This window comes from Hipposideros armiger, unplaced genomic scaffold (assembly GCF_001890085.2).
Source record: "Hipposideros armiger isolate ML-2016 unplaced genomic scaffold, ASM189008v1 scaffold_497, whole genome shotgun sequence".
Taxonomy (NCBI): Eukaryota; Metazoa; Chordata; class Mammalia; order Chiroptera; family Hipposideridae; genus Hipposideros; species Hipposideros armiger.
Window position 1 is genome coordinate 1,236,333 of NW_017731847.1, and position 20,122 is coordinate 1,256,454.

Sequence of the window (20,122 nt, forward strand, 5' to 3'; positions counted from 1 at the left end):
GCCAAGACACTCAAGGTCCATCCGTGACAGCAGGGATGCAGGGTCTCAACATGGCTGTCCCACCAAAGGGACTCAGTGGGGTCTCTCAGGGACCGGGGGTCCCACCTCAGCCTCCACTTTGTGGAAAGTGGCCCTCCTGGCCCCATCCACGCAGGTGCCAGGGTGAGGGCCCAGTAGGAAGGGCAACTGCTCTGTTAGAGTCAGGGCTTGAGGCTCTTAACCAGTTTTGCGTGGGTTTGCTTACACCCTGAAGTTGAATGCAACATCTGTCTATCTGTTCATGTCTGCACTTTCTGGGGAGAGGAGCAACGGTTTTCATTAGTTTCTCAAAGGAAAGCATGTCTTCAGAAAGCTTTTAAGAATCACTGATTCTAGGGCCGGCCGAGTGGCGCATTGGTTAAGAGTTGACTTGGCATGCCAGCTCTGAGCAGCAGCACTCTGGTTCGGATCCCATATGCGAGCCAGTGACACTGCCCTCTACAGCTAAGATGGTGAACAGCAGCTCGACCTGGAACTGGGCTGCCGTGAGATGCTGGCAACGGCATAGGCTGTAGCCCCTGCTGCCGTGGGCTGCCGTATGCTACTGTGAGCAGCCGGCAGCCAGCATGAGCTGCCAAGAGCTGCTGTGAGCGGCCGTCCATGGGCCGGCAACCGATCTGCCTCACCCGGCAAAAGCACAATGATAATATCAACATGGGCCAGTGAAGCAATGTCCTCTACAACTAGACTGAAGAACAAAAGGACAGCAACTTGTCTGTTCCCCTTCCCTGATTCCCCAATGCTGTTCCCCACCCCCAATAAAAATTTTTTTTTAAAAAAAATCACTGATTCTAGCTTTGAAGGAAGATCTTAGGGTTTCCCACATAAAGTAGTGAAATGGTTAACAGAGCAGCCTGGGGTGACGCTTTCTGGGTTCGAATCCTGGCTTTGCTTCTCATTGGCTGTGTGACCTTGGGCAAATCCCTTCACTTCTCTGTGCCTCAGTTTCCTCTTCTATAAAATGGGGATGATCATTTACCCACATATAATATGGTTGTTGGAGGCTTAAATTATTTATTTAGAAGAGAGCCTGGGACATAAAATGGGTGCTATAAATTTGTGATTCCAGACTCTGGGTCTTTCTAAGTCCTAAACCCTGGCCCAGCCACCCAGGAAGTACATATGTGTCTTCCAAGACTCTGAACTCAGCCTTGTCTCTAGATGCTCCTGGCCCTAACTGCTAACATTTCCTGCTCACCTTCCACGCCTGAGAAGTTTTCTGTCAGTGACTAAAGGGGCCCCTTATGCTTGAATCCCCTGGAGGCCCGGGCTTTGGGTGGTTTCACTTCAGAAACACACAGGGTAAAGCTGAGGGCTGGCCCTGTGCCCTTACAAACGAGCTACTCCATTAAGATACAGGCTCTGCCCGCCTGCGGGTTCCCCACAACATCCAGAAATGCTGCGGCCCCAGTTACAAAAAAGGCAGTGGAATGTGTGAAGTTTACTTAGAGACCTGGAGAAGGCGGGAAGAGAATTCACCCTGGCCACTGGCCAGAGAGGGAAGGCTGGAGGAGCCCTGGGGCAAGGGAGCTGCTTAGTGAGAGATGGGGAGCAGGGCCACCCCTCCATCCCCTCTCAGCCCCTGCTCAGGAACACTGACTCCCTGGCTAAAAGGTGCAGCCTAGGAAAAGGCTTTCTCTGTTGCCTCCAGATTTCTGGATCCCCCCTTCTTCCTTACCCAGCTACCACAAGCAGTTCAGGGAAGTCTCTTAACATCCTGGTCAACTCTCCACCAATGCCTATGGGTGGGGTCATGGGGGCCCGGAACTAGGGTGATATAGAGGGTTAGCCAGGCCAGGGACCCAGGACCCGCACTGGCCAGGGTTCTATTGCTTATTGTCTCCATGAGACAACATGGGACCCCTCAGAGGCTGCATTTTCTCATCGTTAAACAGAGCAAATCATTCCTTCTCCAGAAGAAAGATGGAAGGGAACATGCCTGAAATACTGCACACAGTATCCGCTCATAGTTGGTCTTCTAGACCTATAATAACCCTCACGTTGTCCTACTACGTGTCAGACACTAGGTGCTTTCCATATATTAACTCGTTTAATCTTCGTAACAACTTTATGAGGCAGTATTATTATTACCCCCACTTTACAGATAAATTAACTAAGAAAAAAACTCAGAGAGACTGAGTGACTATCCCCAGGTCACACAGTGAGTGGGTGGTAGGAAGAGGATCTAAACCCCAGCAAATCCGGCTCCAAATCAATCAGGAGTTGATGTAGTCACTAACCAATAAGCGGTTAATACTACGAATGAGGCTGGAACTATGTCCTACCCTTTACTTTAAGCGGTTACTCCTGTTGCTTTCCCACCTCCAGCCCAGCCTCTGAACTTACTCAGTGCTTTCTGTCCCTTCCACCTTGTTGACTCTTCCCGTGGGGTCCAAGTGGTTCTACCAGTCAGGTGGTTCAGGTGAGTGCCCCTGACCTATACCTCTGCTCAGCCCCCAACCCACCTCCAACCCCTACACACACACACACACACACACACACTCACTCCTGGTCCTTCTTGAGATTTCCATAAACATTCACTGATCATCAAGTTGACTTAGAACCTAAAGATTTTAGAGCTGGAAGGAACCAAATCCTCTCAACCAAGGCGCAAAGAGAGGCAGGAAAGGGGTTTGGGGTGTTCTGATAGAGGTCACAAAGCTAATTAGGAAAAGGAACATGACAAGAGCTGAGGCCCCGTTCCCTCAGAAGCCTGTCAGATGGCCCTCTCTGGGCTTTCTTCCTTCCATCAAATCCTCCTCCTTCTTCTTTGTATCGTGACTTCTCATCTTCAAAACACTTCCACACATCCATGATCTCATTTAGCCCCCTGCCGACCTTGTGGAGCTGACATTATTGTCACCCCCACTTTACAGAAAAAGAAACCGAGCTCCAGAAGACCCGAAGACCAGGAGGGCCTCCCAGAGTTGCCCAGCCTTGGGGGTCAGGGGACCAGGTCTCCCCCGAGTGACAGAGGCATTGTATGCTGTGGGAGCCACCTCAGTCCCCTGCCTCAGTAATGAGGGGGTGGCTCTGAAAGCCTGACTTAAGCAGCTCTTGCTTTTTACAAATTACAGCTGGATGAGGCTTGAGAGACACCCCCACCCCCAACACCACTCCCCAAGCTGCAAAGCCCCCAGTGGCTGCGCTGGCCGGGACAGAAGGAGGCCAGAGCCCACAGACTGCTCTCTACCCTGACGCTGTGCACCCTTCCACAGCAGGAGTGTCCCTACAATTTTCATATATTATTGATGGCTCCTTAATTGGGGATTCTAAAGGCCCTGCTATAGAGCCCAGCCCTGACCCCTGGTGAATCATGTTCACCGTGACTAAAATTACAGGCCAGGAAGCTATCCGGCTTCAACAGAAATAGGACGCAGGAATGTGCTTGGCTCTAGGAACAGGGCCCAGGTGGGCAATCAGGGCTGGAGAGGAGAAGGGCCTGAGGTCTGGGCACCTGGCAGGAAGGAGGGCCCGAGTTTCAGAGAGGGACACACAGGACCTGTTTCCATGCTACACCTGTCACCATCTTGTGTCTGGTAAGTTCTCTCAGGTTCTCACACTGGAGGGGTCCAGGATTCTGTGGCCACCCCTCCTTGTAGAGTGAGAAAAACCAGGCCCAGAGCGAGGAGGGAGCCTGCCTAAAGTCACAAAGAGAGAGCCATGACTTCTTGGCCCCGTGGCCTCTCAGACCACGTTGTTTTGTTAAGGCCTCTAGGTGAGGACGGGCAGAGGTTAATGAGGAGACCTAGGCTCCAAGGGCCTTCCCAGTGCCCAGGCCTGGATAGAGAAGGTTCCCTCTCTGGCCCAGATACCAGCAGTGGCCTGTGAAATTTTACCAAGCTTATAATAAAAGACTTCCTGCCTGAAAGCTTAGTTCCTAATTAGCCATTGTTCCAGATAATCTGTTAAATCATCCTGGCTTCTAGGGAAATAACCCTTTTAGCAAGGAGCCTGGCTGCCAAGCTGCTGGCCAAACGCTTTCCACCAGCCTGTCCCCAGGTCCAGCCTGGGTGCCTGAGACCCTTGGGCTTGACTGTAGCAGGGCAGGGTGGGGGTGCTGAGCAAGCCCCACCCTAAAGACATTTGTCCCCCAGCACACCCCAAAAGGTCTATCGCTCCTACCAAATAGCACCAGGATGTCTGAAATATCCTCAGTGGTGCCTTCCTCTGGGTAAAGCACTGGTTTCTCACTTAGGCTTCTTATAAGAAGGGCCACTATTAAACATTTCTATACGCCAGGCACTTTACATGAATTAGCTCATCTAATCCTCACAGCGGACTCATGAGCCTTAGCGCTTGCATAAGAGCCCCAGCTGGGAAGGTGGTAGCCCAGATTCAGACCCAGTTACCTTGACTTCAGAGCCCACGCTCTCAACAGCTCAGCCACAACTTTAAATGCACCTGGAGGCTACCACAAAAGAGTAAATAGATTTATCAGCTACCAAGGGACCTGGCCTCGAACCTCGGGGGTTCCTGGAAGAGCAGACTCCTTTTTTCAAATCAAGTCTTGAGCTTCTTCTGTGTAATGTATTACCCAGAACTGGCGAACACCTCTGGCTGAATGAAGGAAGGGGCAGCGGAGCCACGCACAGATTCACAGTTGGTCCCTGAGGCACCACATCAAGCCCTGGAGCTAGAAAAGCCCACTCTGAAGGTCAGGGCCTGGGCAGATGGAAGAGCGGGGAACCAGACTCCCACCCCAGCTCTGCCACTTTCTAGCTGAGTCATTGAGCGAAGCACGGACCCCTCTGTGCCCTGCTCCCTCCTCTTGGGGTGTGGTGAGAACCAATGGGGGTGGCGGTAACTGGGTGCTACTCATGTGGAGACTGCACAGGGCAATAGGAACTGTCAATCATCCTCCTATTGAAAAGAGACCACACAGGGGACAGAGTCCTCCCAGCTCTGTCTACCAGTTTTACATAATAATAATATTTACAAGGGCTGGGCATAGCCAGGCACTGGGCTGAGTGATTCTGTCCTTTAGTCCCCACCACAGCCAATGAGCAGCGATGGGGGGGTCCCATTTTACTGATGAAAACGGAGGCTCAGAAATGTTAAGGGAAGTGGCGGAGTCGGGTTTGAAGGGACATCGTGACAGTGCCTCACTGTGCCAAAGCGGGTTAAAGACTGCGAGTAGGTGCCCAAGGACCCATCTGCTCCCCAAGCCTGGTCCTGGACTGTCAGCTCCTGATGATGAGGACGCAGGGCCCTGGAACTTCAGCTGCATGACAGGAGCAAAGGCCACTCAAGGCTGCCCAAGAGTGGCCATTCTTTGCAGGGGCAGACACCTCTCTGCAAAAAGCAGAGTCTGAAAGCCAACCCCAATGCTCACCTTAGAGTCCACCTCCTAGAGAGGCTTGTATCCTGCTTCGGGCTTTAGCAATTCAATTATAAAGGTCCATTCATTACATTGAATCTTTTGATAAAGGTCTCTGTCACATGGCTGGGGCCAGGCTTTGTGTTGGTCATCAAGGATCCCAAATTGGGTTCACTGCCTGGTGTAGGGAGGGTCATTTCATTGCAGATTTAAGCTCTCAGCTGTTGGACACACTGGATCCCAAGTGCCCGTGCCTAGCACCATCTCATCCCAGGACGTCCACAAGACCACCATCTCTCTGCTTCTGCCCTTTCCCTGTGATCTCCTCTGCACACAGTGGCCAGAGGTGTCTTTCTGCAACTTAAATTAGGCTGCATCACCCCCCTGCTCAAAACCCTCAAATGGCTTCCTGTCACACTGAGAGCAGTGTCTGAACTCCTACACGGCCTGTGAAGCCCTCCAGGACCTACCCCGTCCAGCTCTGTGACCACATCACCCACTGTCTTCATTATTCACACCACTCAAACTATTATACTTGGCTTTCTTTTTATCCTTTGAGTATAGTGAGTTTGTTCCCACCTCAGGGCCTTTGCACTTGCTGTTCCCTCTGCCTGGAACACCCCCTCCCAGACTTATGCCTGGCACCACTCTGGACTTAACTTCAGTGTCACCAGCTTCTCAGAAAGGCCTCCCTTAACCCCCTTAGCTAAAGCAGTCCCCTTCTCCCTGGTCACTCTCTATCTTATTACACTTTTTCACAGCACTTATCAATCAGTACCTGAAATTATCCAATTTCTTTACCGATTATATGAAGCCTTCCCAGAGCAGGGACTCTGCCTGTTTTGTTCTCCACTGTGTGCCTGGATCAGCGTATGGCATATAGTAAGTGGTCAGTAAATGTTTGTTCACTGACTGCTGACTCTTTTTGGAAACCGTGAATAAATTTAAGACCTTGTACACCCAACAGGGTTCCCAGTGCGGGACTGCCCTCCATTCCTCAGCTAACCTTTCCCCAATCTCTAACACTCTGGACCAAAGTCAGATGGAGTCACCGCCATCTCACCGACACACAGGGCACGCCCACCTCCAGGCTTCACTCATGTCAGGCCCTGTTGCTGGAATGCCCTTTCTTCCTCCCACCATCCTTTACGTTCCAGGTCTGGCGTCACCTTCCCCAGGCAGCCTCCCCAGCTCTCCCGGGTCTTTCCCCACGGGGAAGTGCTGAGCATTCACGTCTAAACTCCTTGGGTGGCTCTTGGCCTAGTTGTGGTCTGGAACTTGGGGCTTCCGAGAGAATCTGTTCCAACACTCTCATCAAGATAAACACAAGGCTTATAAATCCTTCTATGTCTGTGTGTGGTCTCTCCAGTTCCCCGTAAGGTCTCTGAGGACAGGAAATCCCCTGCTATAGCTTTGCACCCTGGAGGATACCAGAGTGTCTTACTCAAGTTACTTCCCTTTTCGTGGCCTCCATGCTCCTATGTACAGAATGGGTTACCTGAGACAAAGCGTGTAAATTGCCTGGTACATTGCCTGCACCCAGAGACCATCGGCGATACTATCCATAAGAGCCACATTTTCCCCAGTACCTATCTGGCTCCTCTGCCGTATCCTGTGTTCTCTCTAATCCTTAGACAATCCAGCACGTATTACTAGTTGCCCACTTTACATGTGAAGAAAACGAGGCTCAGAGAGGGTAAGTGCCTAGTACAAGGCCACACAGCTCTAGGTACCAGGGTCCTGACACAAACCCAGGTCTGACTCCCAAGAACTGCCCAAGACACCATGCTTCCTCTGTGGTTCAACAGAGAGAGAACCCTGGTTTCCTAGCTCTGCCACCTGGGGCCAGTTTCTTCACCTCTCTGGGTCTGGAGATAATCTGTACCTACCTGCAGAGTTGTTATACGGATTAGAGATGATGAGTATGAGATGCCAGGCACACGGCAGGCCCTCAGTAAAGGGTGCCTGTTCTGTACATTTTGGTTGACTCTTTGATTCTCTGATTCTTAAACAATCAGTCATCGGGAACCATCTTGGCTGCTAGGAGAGGGTGTCTGGGTGCCTCCAGGAAAGCTGAAGGTGGATCGAAGTCAGATACAGGCTTGGGCATGGCTGGAGGATTTCCTCTGGAGGAACAGAATGAGGGTGGGAAGTACACCAGGCTGTGTGGGGGCAGGGGGAGGAGGGGCCGAGCTAGGGAAGGCGATGGGTGACGGGCCGTGAGGTATGGTGGGAAAAGCTTGGAGTCCAACAGCTTGGGTCTTGCTCTGTTGTCTATAATATATTCTTTTAAATTATTTTTTTAAATGAGTTTCATCCATCCTAGGCGTGGGAGTCACATTTGAAAGACGCTAACTAGGAGGCCTCACTTCATATACATTATCTCCTGGGCACTGGAGAACCCTATGAACAGAAGGATGTTTTTAGCAATGGTTTTTCATAGCCAGCGGGAAGGTGTGGAAAGACACAGGGAAGGTGTGGAAAGACACAGGGAAGGTTAGAAGTGTCCAACAGGCACTTAAGAACTTGCACAAGCAGGAGTGAGCATCTGTCAAGACCAGCGACCTCAGGCCTTGTGAGTGGGTCTGGGCTTCCGATGCCCCCAGGCTCCCCCACAAACGGGAGGCTGCTGTGACTTGATCCTCACAAGGCTGGCGCATCGGCCCTCAGCCTGCCTCCAGTGTGCCTTTCAAGCGAGAGGAAGACCCTGGAACTTCACTGAGCTTGTAAGGACAGGTGTGTGACTGGGGGCCACTTGCTCATATTAGGTTAGCGTCTCATCTAACTGTGAGGCCATATGAAATAGACAACATTTACAAATTGCACATTCATACAGTTCAACCTAACGTGCAGGTGCATATGGCAGAAATTGGCCCGAGTCCGGCTTTCACCGTTGTGTAGGCCCCAGTGCCGAGGTTGTGTGAAAGCAGAGCTGTGCCTGCACTCACCTCTGACTGTGGGAGGCTGCTGGGATCTACCCGAAAATCCCGACAGCTGTGGACAGCCAGCTGGGGTGAGGTGGCTTCATAACAGATGTGAATTCCAACCCTGCGCCAATGAGTCGTGTGGCCTTGGAAAAGCTGCTTCAACTTCCCCAGCCTCAGTTTCTATGTGTGACGTAGACCAACGACATCTCCCCACAGGTCGCTGCAGCATCAGGGTTGAGCCAGCAGAGCACAGAGCAGTGGCCGAATCAGTGGGAATTCCTTTCCAGTGGCCATTCTGATGGTTGGAGAGGCTCTACCACCAGGCTACGAAGTTGATGTTTGTCACAGAGGCTCCAAGAACAGGTGAATCCCTAAGCTATGGTTTTGAGAGCCATTAGAACCTGGGGAAAGCCCTTTTCTGTTCAGGAGGAGCTAAAGGGGAGAGGAGGGACACTGGCTGCTAGGGATAAGCGTGGGGTGATCTTCAGAGCCAGAGTGGGGAGGATGGTGGGGTCTGGAAGGGGACAGGAGCCAAACAGGCCGTTGCCCAGAGAGGCAGGGTTTTCATGGGCAGACTAAGAGGACATGCCCCGGAGAACACCAGGAAGGGAAAAAAGGCACCAGAAAGGCAGGGAATGGGGGGTGGGGGGAGTCCTGCGATGTGCCCATGTGCCATGCTGCAGTGCTCTGTTGAGCATGGCAGCAGTGACGGTATCCCCAGGTCCAGCCTTTCCTGGAAGAGACCCTTACCACACAGGGCTAGGATACTTCCCTCCAAGCCCCTCTCTTCCTGGAAGCCCTCACTCCTTGGACTCCAGGTCTTGGAAGCCCAGGCTATGGAGGGAACTCAGGTTTTAAAGCAAGCCTGAGTCTTCAGGAATGTTGGCTGTCACTCTGTACTCCTTGTGAGGGTGGGCTTGGTGCAGTTCACAAGGTCTCCAAGGGTGGCTGTTCCCACCGTGACAGAGCACCCAAGTACTCAAGCTGGGCAATATCATATTACAATTGAAATTTCCAGGCATTTTCACAAGCATTGCCTTAGTTAGTCCTCCCAAGAAGGCCTCTTAACCCCATTTTCTAGATTGAGTAAGCTGAGACATGAACTAAGTAAAAGACCTCATCCAGGTCATGTAGTCAATAAATTTCAGAACTGGGATGAGAACCCAGGGGTTTGGACGTCAAGTTCAGGGCCTCATCTGACAAGGCATTTGACCGTTATTGATGATGTCCTTAGGGACCAGACGGAGAAATATGGAATGTGTTATAACAAAGTTATGCAGATCCTGGGTGACTGAACAGCATACCCCAAAGGTCAACTAGAGAACTGAGGTCAATCTGAGAAAAGTTCTCTTGGACCACAGCACTCCACCCCATCCAGCTGCTTACCACTCAGGTGGATGACAACTACAGCTGACCCAGGACCGGGAGGCAGGACCAAGATGCTCAATGCACAAGAGTAATTCAACATGATCTTCACAGATCCTATAACAGACTGACTCTACCAAATGACGTGTAATGGAGATAAATGTAAAATCTCCCATTTAGGGTCAAACACTTAGCTGCCAAGTCTGAGCTGAGGGAATCCTGTCTAAACAGCATCTTGTGTGAGAAAGACACGGGAGCCCCCAAACACAATATGAAGTAAGTCGAAGACACCTGTCATAAAGGCCAGTGGAATACTAGATGGCATGGGCAGATGTAGGTCCTTCAGAAACAGACTCACAGAATGAAGAGACCTAGGGAGGGGTGTGATTGTCTAGTTCAAGGCCCTGTGAAGAGGGAGCCAGCCCATGGTGCTCTGGGCTGGGCTGAACAAGTGGAGGGCGCAGGACACACACTTGGGGAAGAACATTTACGAATGAATGTATGTTCCAAGGGGTGTACTGGGGCTGGTAAAGGGATAAGAGACAGTGATATAAAGAGGAACTACTGATAAAAATTGTCACATTCTAAGTCAGCCCAACAGCAGACTCATAGGGCCCTGCAAGCTGTCTTCAAATATTGAGGGAAAGAACGCGTGGAAAAGAAAATGAACTTACTTTGTACATCTAAGGAGGTAGAATTAGGAGTGAGTGGAATTTTGCCCTTTATATATAACTATTACAGTTTTTACAACATCATGTTCTAGAAACCATTTTTTTATTAATCTCTGTGCTTCAGTTTCCAACTCCATGAAATGGGGCCAATAATAATAATAATAATAATAATAATAATAATAATAATAATAATACCTCCTTCATAGGGTTGCTATGAGTATTAAATGAGTTAATGCATGTAAATGCTTACAACAGCCTGGCTCATTACTGTTACATAAGCATATGCTATTAGCATTGCTTTTGCAGTTATCGCTGTTATTGTTACCTCCTTGAGCTGGAAGTGAGCTCTGCTGGTTGTAGACAGGTCCCCATTTGTGTCCCCAGCATTCTCCCTGTCACACAGAAGGTGCTCACCACATGCTCCTTGAGTCAAAGTTATGTGAAGATACCTATCAAGGTGCTCCGAGGATATCATTCCAAATATTCAGAGTCAAACCGTCATTTCCAGCTGGTGTTAAACTGTTCATCAGGCCCAGGCTGCTCAGAAATAGACTGAGTGTCCTGGCAGGGGGACCTGTGGGCATGCCTATTGGGGCCACATGCACTGCAGGTGCTGTGGGTCACTCAGCGGGACACCCTAAGATTCTGGGATGCCCATCTCCTGCTTTCCAAGGGTCTCTCAGCCAGGGTCACCACCTGGCAATCCTGCCTTCCTCAGGACACAAGTCTTGATGCAAATAGTGCTTGATTTCCTAGGCTAAAATTACATCTCGAGTCAATTTTCATAAAATGCGGTGACAGATTTCGGTGCTGGGAAGATGGAGCTTTCTCAGAAGGCATTAAAATGACCCAAATGGTTAAAATCAAGCTGAAATCCAGCAGCCAGGGGCTGCGAGAATAGTATCCTCCTTCTGCAGCCTTGTGCAAACCCATCGTCTGGGCCCTGCCTGGAGAAACTGCTGTGCCTGCACTTGACTCCCTTTGGTTATAGGATGATTATCTCTGGGCCAAGATTCCGCTAACAGGCACTTTGCAATAAGCTAGCAGGTGGAGCGGTTGTAATCGGTTTTGTTTACTTGCAGAGGTAGTCTTTCACCCCAGAGGCAGTTCCATAGAGATGGATTTGGATTTTTCTTTCAATTCTCCATTCCTGATACTTTCCTCTGGGGGTCACACATAGACATCAGGCAAAGAAATAGGACATGGATACATTTGAGTGCATCGTCCCTTCTCCAGAAATACCTTGAAGTTTGTGTCCTGGGGGTAGTGTTGGGGCCCAGGTCAGGCTGCCCCAAAATATCCCACAATGGCATATTGGATATTTGGAATTAGAGTTACTTGACAAGCAGCCCATGCAAGAAAAGTACGTTCACCCTCCCTTGTCTCCTTGAATGCAGGAGATAATTCTCTCCTGTGAAAGGTGCCCTCCTTGCTACAGGGGGGCTAAGGGAGACACCCTTATCACTAGGGCCAGGGGCAGCCGGGTGGCTCAATTGGTTAGAATGCATGCTCTGAGCAACAGGGTTGCCAGTTCAATTCCCACATGGGCCAGCGAGCTGCGCCCTCCGCAACTAGATTGAAGACAACGACTTGAGTTGAGCTGCAGCTGAGCTGCGGGTGGGCAGCCGGATGGCTCAGTTGGTTAGAGTGTGTGCTCTTAACAAGGTTGTGGGATCGACTCCCTCATGGGATGGTGGGTCCCCCTGCAACTAGATTGAAAACAGCGACTAGACTTAGAGCTGAGCTTGCGTCCTCCACAACAACAATTGAAGGACAACAACTTGACTTGGAGCTGATGGGTCCTGGAAAAAACACAGTTCCCCAATAAAGTTAAAAAAAAAATTTTTGTTTTAATCCAGGGCTAAAAAATCTTACATAAACAAAGCTGTTACTCCTTTACTAATTTACTACCCAAGCCCAAACTTCGTTTAGATTCCTCAGTAGTGAACACCCAAACCTAGGTGTGTTTGTCCTGTCTTTTCCTCACAAATTTATCATTTCTTTGCTTAAAAAGTATAAAAAGATGGCTGGTTGATCATTTCGGAGAGCATCTTCATTCATGATCTCTCGTGCGCACCTATCAAGTTGTTTTTTCTCCTGTTAATATGGTCTAGGGTCAATTTTATTACTAGCCCAAGAATTCAAAAAGCGTGTGTGTGTGGGGGGGCGAATTCTGTCCCTCCCCAACAGTACCCATGTGGCTGAGCTCTGCCACTGTCTCCCTCAAGGCTGGACATTGTGCCAATCATCTCTTGTAAATGGGGTCAGTCTTCTTCTTCTTTTTTGTTAAAGATTTTTATTGGGGAATTGGGGGGAATGGGAACAGCACTGGGGAATTGGGGGAAGGGGAACAGACAAGTTCCTGTCGTTTTGTTCTTCAGTCTAGTTGTGGAGGATGTTGCTTCACCGGCCCAAGCTGGCACCATCATTGCGCTCTTCCTGAGTGAGGCAGATCAGTCGTCGGCTTCTGGACGGCCGCTCACGGCAGCTTGAGGGCCGCTCACGCTGGCTGCCGGCTACACACGGTAGCCCATGGCAACCCACTGCAGCAGGGGCTGCAGCCTACGCCGTTGCCGGCGACTCATGGCAGCCCAGCTCCAGGTTGAGCTGTTGTTCAGCATCTTAGCTGTGGAGGGCAGTGTTACTGGCCCTCATATGTGGGATCCGAACCGGGGCCCTCTGGCGTCCCAAGCCAGCTCTTAACCAACGAGCCACTCGGCCGGCCCGGGGTCAGTCTTCTTGATCACTAGGGACCTTCCTGCTCTGAATTCTGACCCCATGACCCCACCTTGTGCTCAGCTTGACAGCCGTGAGCTCCCTTCTGTTGCCTCTTCCTATATCTTGCCAGCCTCACACCCTGAATGCCAGCCTCACTCATCTGCTCGCTGTCTGCTTTGAGGTCTCTGTTGGCCCCTGGGTCCACTCCTGCCCTTCTCCACCCTGCTTTGTGCCTGGCAGGCTGACCGGTGTGGACTGCATCAATGTCCCCCCTCACTGGGTCTTCCAGTGTGGTTCTACCCATGGGAGGCCTTGGCAGGAGAGCAGAGGGAGGGGAGAGAGTGAGGTTGCCCCTCCACTGAGAGCCCCTGCTTCTGTTCCAAAGCCCCGCTGGGAGAGCCACCCTCCCCTCTAACTCCCCAGGCCTGGCGCAGTACCGGCTTCCCTGCTGCCGGCCCCATGATTCACCACCTCATTAGTGTCCCTAAACCTCACTCACTCCTTTATTATGTTTTTTAAGAGAGAGAATTTATTATTTTTATTTTTTTTGTATTTTGTTTTATTTTTAGACTTTATTTATTTTGACATTCAATATTATTTTAAATTAATTTCAGGTGTACAGCATATGGTTAGACATTTACATAATTTAGAAGTGATCCCCCTGACAAGTCTAGTACCCACCTGGCACTATACATAGTTATTACCATATTATTGACTGTATTCCCTGTGCTTTGCTTTATATCCCCATGACTATTTTGTAACTACCAGGTTGTACTTCTTAATCCCTTCACCTTTTTCACGCTGCCTCCCACCCCGTCCCACCTATCACCCCAATAAACCTAGTACCCATCTGACACCATACAGTTATTACAATATTATTGACTATATTCCTTATGCTGTACCCTACATCCCATGACTACTCCGTAACGACCGATCTGTACTTCTTAATTCACTCACTCCTTTATAAATAGCCCTTTGTCACATCCCCCAGCTCCCCAGGACCTGGACTGACTTGCTCATTCTGGCCTCTGTCCCTGCCTTTGCTTAAGCCACCATCTTGGCCGCTGGGCCCGTGTGCTGTGGCCCTTGGGCTCCCCTGAAATGACCCAGCTCACTCCCACTGCACTGGGGTCTAGCGAGCACCCCGATACTGCCGCCTGAGGCCCATCCTGTCACTCGCCACAGAATAAGGAGGTTGAGCCCAATGGTCCCTAAAGTTCTTTGACCCACATCCTTCTCTTCTTCACAGAGCCCACCCTTTAGCCAGATGGCTTGTGCTCAAATTCCATTTTTAAAAATCCAACGAGCTATCAAAACGCTTTAACCAAACATGGCTGGAACTTTATTTCCTCTGAACTCCCATTTATGCTCACCGCATATACCTCTCACCGTTTCCTGTTAGGCTTATTCATGCCTGCAAATCTCCGCTCCCAGGCTGCAAACTCCCTAGTTCCAGCTGGGGTTCGGATAAAGCTCCGTTCTTCTGACCATCTCCCTCTCTCCCCACCACCCAAACCCGGCTTGTTGCCCGGCATCTCATAAATGCTTCCTGTGGCAAATATTGACTGACATGCGGGAGTGGCCGGCACGGCCCCAAACACTCTGGGTGATGCTGTGCAATGATATTTACCGAGCAATGACTACGCACCAGGCCTCTTCCATACCCATTTGTTTCACCCCCACCACAGGCCCCCAAGTTAAGCGTTACCCCCATATCACATAGGTGGGAACTGAGGCACAGGGAAGTTAAGCAACTTGCTCCAGGCCCGCTTCCAGAAAGGGCTAGAGCCAGGAGTACAGCACAGGTGAAACAGGCATGTTTCACCTTTCCTCGGCTCCACCCTGCGGTGCCGGTGGCAACAAGAGGCAATGGTGTCAATCGGGGACCTGACCCCAATGGACAATCAGGGACCCTGACCCCAATGGAGGCAAGTCTCAATTACAGAATGTAACTAACGGCTAGCGGAGCAGGGCCCTTCCGAAGAGGCCTCTCCGGACTTTCCTGAATGAATCACTAAGAAATTAATTAGCACTTTTCCTGCTTTCTATGAAGCCTGGCCAAAAGGCCTCCAAAAAGTAATTAGTTCATTTGGGTAGGCTAAACGTTTCCCCAGCAATCTGGTTTACACTTTAATTGGCATAGAGTCTTGGAGAGGGTGAAAAAGTAAACTTTAGCCCAGCCTCTGTGTAAGTATTTCCCATACATTTTATGGATAAAATTCACCCCCTTTGGCCACTTGCTCCTGCCACACCCTGTGGGGGATGGGAGCAGGGCAGGTGATGTTCTGGCCAGTCCACCAGTGAGGAAGATGAGGGTTGGTAACACAGCCTGAGTTACTAAAGCTTTACTGGCTATTCTCATTCTCATTCTCATCATGTCATCTAGGAGGGACTCCCCAAGCTGTCAGCAGAGCTTGGAAGCCAGACTGAGGAACTGGGACTTGATTCAAAGCAGAGGGGAGTCACTGAAGGTTTCTGGGCAGGAGGTTCACCTAACAAAATGCTCACATTAGCAGAGACCGTAGGAAGGCTGCTGTGGGTGAGACATGGTGCTAGATGCTGTAACCATGTCTGGTGGGCCTGGACTCCCTCTGTTCCCCTCAGAATGGGGCTCCCTGAGGGCAGGCCTATGTTTCCCCCTCAGACTGGGCTCCCTGAAAGCAGGGCTGTGTTTTTCCCTCAGACTGGGGCTCCCTGAGGGCAGGACTGTGTCTCCTCTCAGACTGGGCTCCCTGAGGGTATTGCTGTGTCTCCCCCTCAAACTGGGGCTCCCTGAGGCAGGGCTGTGCCTCCCCCTCAGACTGGGGCTCCCTGAGGAGGAGGCTGTGTCTCCCTTCAGACTGGGGGGGGGTCCCTGAGGGCAGGAACTTTCCTCATCCACCATTAGTTTCTTTCTCCAACAGCAGGGACAAGACTCCACCCTGTGCACACCTTACAATCCTTCCTGCGGACTTTGAAGCTGCAGTTAGAAACATCAGGTGAGATCTCTCCAAAGACAGATGAACACATATACTATAATCAGGGACAGGCTGACGTTTCCGGGAGGGGAAAGGGGCTGTACCTACCTCCCGCCATTGCTTGTTCTCCATTCCTTGAGTATACATGACGCACACTGTGGGGAGAGGAGGAAGAAAGGGTTAATACAGCAGGCCAAGAAGACGAGGGTCCCAGATGGCGAGGGCGCTGGAGGGGCAGGCGCCTCAGGCGACTCCGGTTTGGGTAGCAGTGTTGGGTCTGGGGGGATGGGTCACCCTGGAGAACGGGGCATGTCTGGGACAAGTACCCTTTCGGAAGGGTGTCAGGGGCCATTCACATCTAGGCCAGAGCAAGTGTGAAGTGCGAAACAGGTAGACAGGTGGGCACGATGGAGGACTGGGTGGCAGAGGTGTGGTAGAAACATCTGAAACTCAAATCATCCCTTTAGGGCTCCGGGCAGCTTCACAGGCCTATTACAATCATCAGCCCCACTCCACTGATGGGCAAACTGAGGCTCAGAGGAAGCCAATGACCTGAGTGGCATTGCTCTGGGCTAGAACCCTGGACTCCACAATCAGTGCTTGTCTCCCCAGAATAGCCAACTGGGGCTTTTAAATATACGGGTTTCCCTGGAACTGAGAACTTCTGGTCTCAGAGAGCCTGACTCCTCCCAATCAGCTCAGTGTGTTGAGGCTTCCTAAGTACAGGGGCCGGGAAGGGCCAGACGCCCCAGTCCTTTATTCAGACAGTAGGTGTGAAACATTAAATAGCCTTGGTGCACCTGGAACGGTGCTGGGCACATAGTGAGCGCTCAGCAAGGGCTCCAGTACTGGCTGCTGCAATCAGTCGTAATGTCATCGTGTTGTTGTTACTGTTATTATTGTCAGGGCAGGACTTACGTGGGTCAGACTTGGAAAACATGTCTTTGTCCAAAAGGTTCCTGAAAGAAAGGGAGAGAGGAGTTAGCACAGCCCAGGAGAGGAAGATGTGGGGTGAGTGGGATTCAGGCTGTTACTGAGACCCGGAGGCTGCCTCTGGCTTGGCCTCTGGCAACACAGGAAGAGCAGGAAGCTTATTAGGTGATCCTTAAAGCCCTCAGGGTGGGCACTGGGGGTGCCTCACTTCTGCTTCCTAAGGAGTACGGCTCCCTACCTTTCACCCCCACCACAGCCACACAAGCTCCGGTTCCCTGGGTCCTGCAGCCCCTCGTTCTTGGGCCAAATCTCAATCAGCCCGATGTTTTAGCCTATTCTAGAAACCCTCCTCTTATCTCGTCTCTGTCTCTCCAAAAAATAAAATCAAGCCATCAAAACTTATCCACCCAGGGCCGGCTGAGTGGCGCGATGGTTAAGAGCTGGCTTGGGACGCCAGAGGGACCCGGTTCGGATCCCACATATGAGGGCCAGTGACACTGCCCTCTGCAGCTAAGATACTGAACAACAGCTCAACCTGGAGCCGGGCTGCTGTGAGTCGCCGGCAACTGCGTAGGCTGCAGCCCCTGTGGCAGTGGGTTGCCATGGACTACCATGTATAACCAGCAGCCAGCATGAGCGGCCAGCAGCTGCAGTGAGCGGCCGTCCAGAAGCCGGCGACTGATCTGCCTCGCCTGGGAAGAGCGCAATGATGGTGCCAACTTGGGCCAGTGAAGCAACGTCCTCCACAACTAGACTGAAGAACAAAAGGACAGCAACTTGTCTGTTCCCCTTCCCCCATTCCCCAGCACTATTCCCATCCCCCCAATTCCCCAATAAAAAAATCTTAAAAAAAAAACTTATCCACCCAGTGTCCCATTCTCTCAGGGCTCTATTTACAGTTTATTCGATGGTCTCATCTGTGCTGATAGATGAATGAATTACACCTCCCAGGGGATGCAGACGCATTTCAACAGGTCTTACTTTCGTCATGGCCCTGATGGTCAGACTTCAGGGGACTACAGCACGATGATGGACACAACGTTTGAGGACTAAGAGGTCTTTGAACAGGTATTGCGCCCTCCTGCTCTGCCTCCATGCAGTCATAGCATCCATTCAATGAACCCCAGCGATGGGTCAGGCCGTGCGCTAAGTGCTCTGCAAATATTAGCTCCCAATCTTCATGCTGCCCTGCAAGGTCAATATTGGGGAGGCGTCACCCCATCTTCCAGATGTGGAAATGGAGGCATAGGGAGATCAGGCAAGGGTACGTGTCCCTCATTCTACAACGACCTGCTGCTGGCAGGAAGCAACGCAGGAAGTGACAGACGCTCTCTAAGCCTCTGTTTCCTCATCTGTACAATACAGACAACAGTGCCAGCCTCGAAGGTTGCCGGTCCCCTGCCCTGTTTCCTCAGCCTTCCCAGTTCCTGCACACACCCATGGTTTCCTCCTGCTTCTCTCCTGAGGGCTTTCTCTGGCAGGCAGGGCTGCAGATACCAAGAAGTTTAAGCTCAGCAGGCAGCCCTCAACCAATGATGGGCCGGAGTTGGGGGTTACATACCCAGTTTCCTCACTGCCCTTCCCACCGCCCACCCCCAGGTGTGCTCCACACAGTCTCCCAGAGGGCCCAACGGGACAGAACCCCAGGGGCCACTGGGAAATCTGTTCATTAAAGACCCTTGTTGATGGGGCAAGGCCTCCCCCCTCAGGCTCCATCCCTGAAGGAGCTTCCTGTGAGCCCCTCCTGCCTGTGCGAGCTACCCCCTCCTTCCTCTACTGCCCTAAAGCTTCGCTCTACACTTCCCAGCCATCTCAGCCTCGTCTCACCTCCCTCCCTGATGTCCTCAGGGGTCTTCTCGTCTCCCCTCTCCACTTCCACACTCCCTACGGCCCCAGTGCCCCTTGAGCCCCTTTCCCAGAGAGGAGAAACACTCAACATGGGTCGTGCGGCTTCCTGACAGCCAACCTCAAATGTCAGAGCTGGATGGACTTCCGGGATCACGAGTTCCACCCTCTCCCTGTGGAGGAAGACTGGTGCCCAGGGAGGGGCAGGGAGTGGCCACTCCGCACAGCAAGCAGTGGTAGAGCCAGAAAGGTCTAGAAGGGGGATGACTGTGGGTCACCACCACCAAAGCCATCAGGAATGACAGCCTGTCTGGGCAACTTGATCCCACAGTCCACTCGATCACCCATGTGCCCCATCCTGATGTTGCAGCCAAGGGGCCGACTGACAGACAGGCAGACAGATGCAGGAGCCACCTGGTGCCAGCACATGGCATCCCCGGCTGCCCGGGGAGGCCCCAGATTGTTCTTATGAATCACTTAGCTCCAGGCCTCAAACAGATTCCCAGAGATGTCCCTGAGAGAGGTCCCCAAATCCCCGTCATCCACTGCAGTCTCTTCATTCAGGGGCCTCTCCCCAAAAGCAGCAATCCCCAGCTAGCACTCCACGACCCCACAGGCATACAACTCCTCTGCTAGCCCCCCGCCCCTCACCATGCCTGCTCCCAGCCAGCTGTCACTTTGGAAACCATCTGATAAACCTCCCATCCCACAGCAGTGAGCATCAGAGGAAATGATACAGGAGGCGGCTCTGAAAAGTAGGCAGCGGAGGCCACAGGTAAGATACCACCTAATATGTGTGCATCCACACTGGGGTGGGCTGGCCTGGACCTCCTGCGGTGTGCTAGGTTTGGGAACAGGAGCATCTGTCCTGATTTAAACAAAGGACAAAATGCCTTTATCCAGGCCGGCTGAGTGGCTCAGTTGGTTACAGCACGAGCTCTGAGCAACAGGGTTGCCAGTTCGATTCCCACATGGGCCAGTGAGCTGTGCCCAAGCTGAGCTGCTGCTGAGCTGATAAGAGCGCGTGCTCTTAACAAGGTTGCTGGTTCGACTCCCACATGGGATGGTGGACTATGCGCCCCCGCAACTAGATTAAAAGTGGCGACTGGACTTAGAGCTAAGCTGTGACTTCCACAACTAAGACTGAAGGACAACAACTTGACTTGGAGCTGATGGGTCCCGGAAAAACACAACGTTCCCCCTCCCCAATTCTCCAATAAAAACAAAATCTTTTTTTTTTAATAGAATTTTTTTTTAAATTGGGGAATTGGGGGATGGGAACATTGCTGGGGAATTGGGGGAAGGGGAACAGACAAGTTGCTGTCGTTTTGTTCTTCAGTCTAGTTG

General features: G+C 51.5%; 1 protein-coding gene across 4 annotated transcripts in view; it reads right to left on the reverse strand.

Annotated features, from left to right (window-relative positions):
* The window catches only part of CPNE5 (copine 5), a 103,484-nt gene that overhangs the window by 68,874 nt on the left and 14,488 nt on the right, over positions 1-20,122 (reverse strand). For all 4 annotated transcript variants that reach the window (XM_019667431.1, XM_019667432.1, XM_019667430.1 and 1 more), the window contains exons 2-3: positions 16,916-16,956; positions 16,106-16,152 (exon numbers count right to left, since the gene is read on the reverse strand). In XM_019667431.1, coding sequence (XP_019522976.1) covers positions 16,106-16,152; positions 16,916-16,956 — 88 coding nt within the window. The remainder of the gene's footprint in view (positions 1-16,105; positions 16,153-16,915; positions 16,957-20,122) is intronic.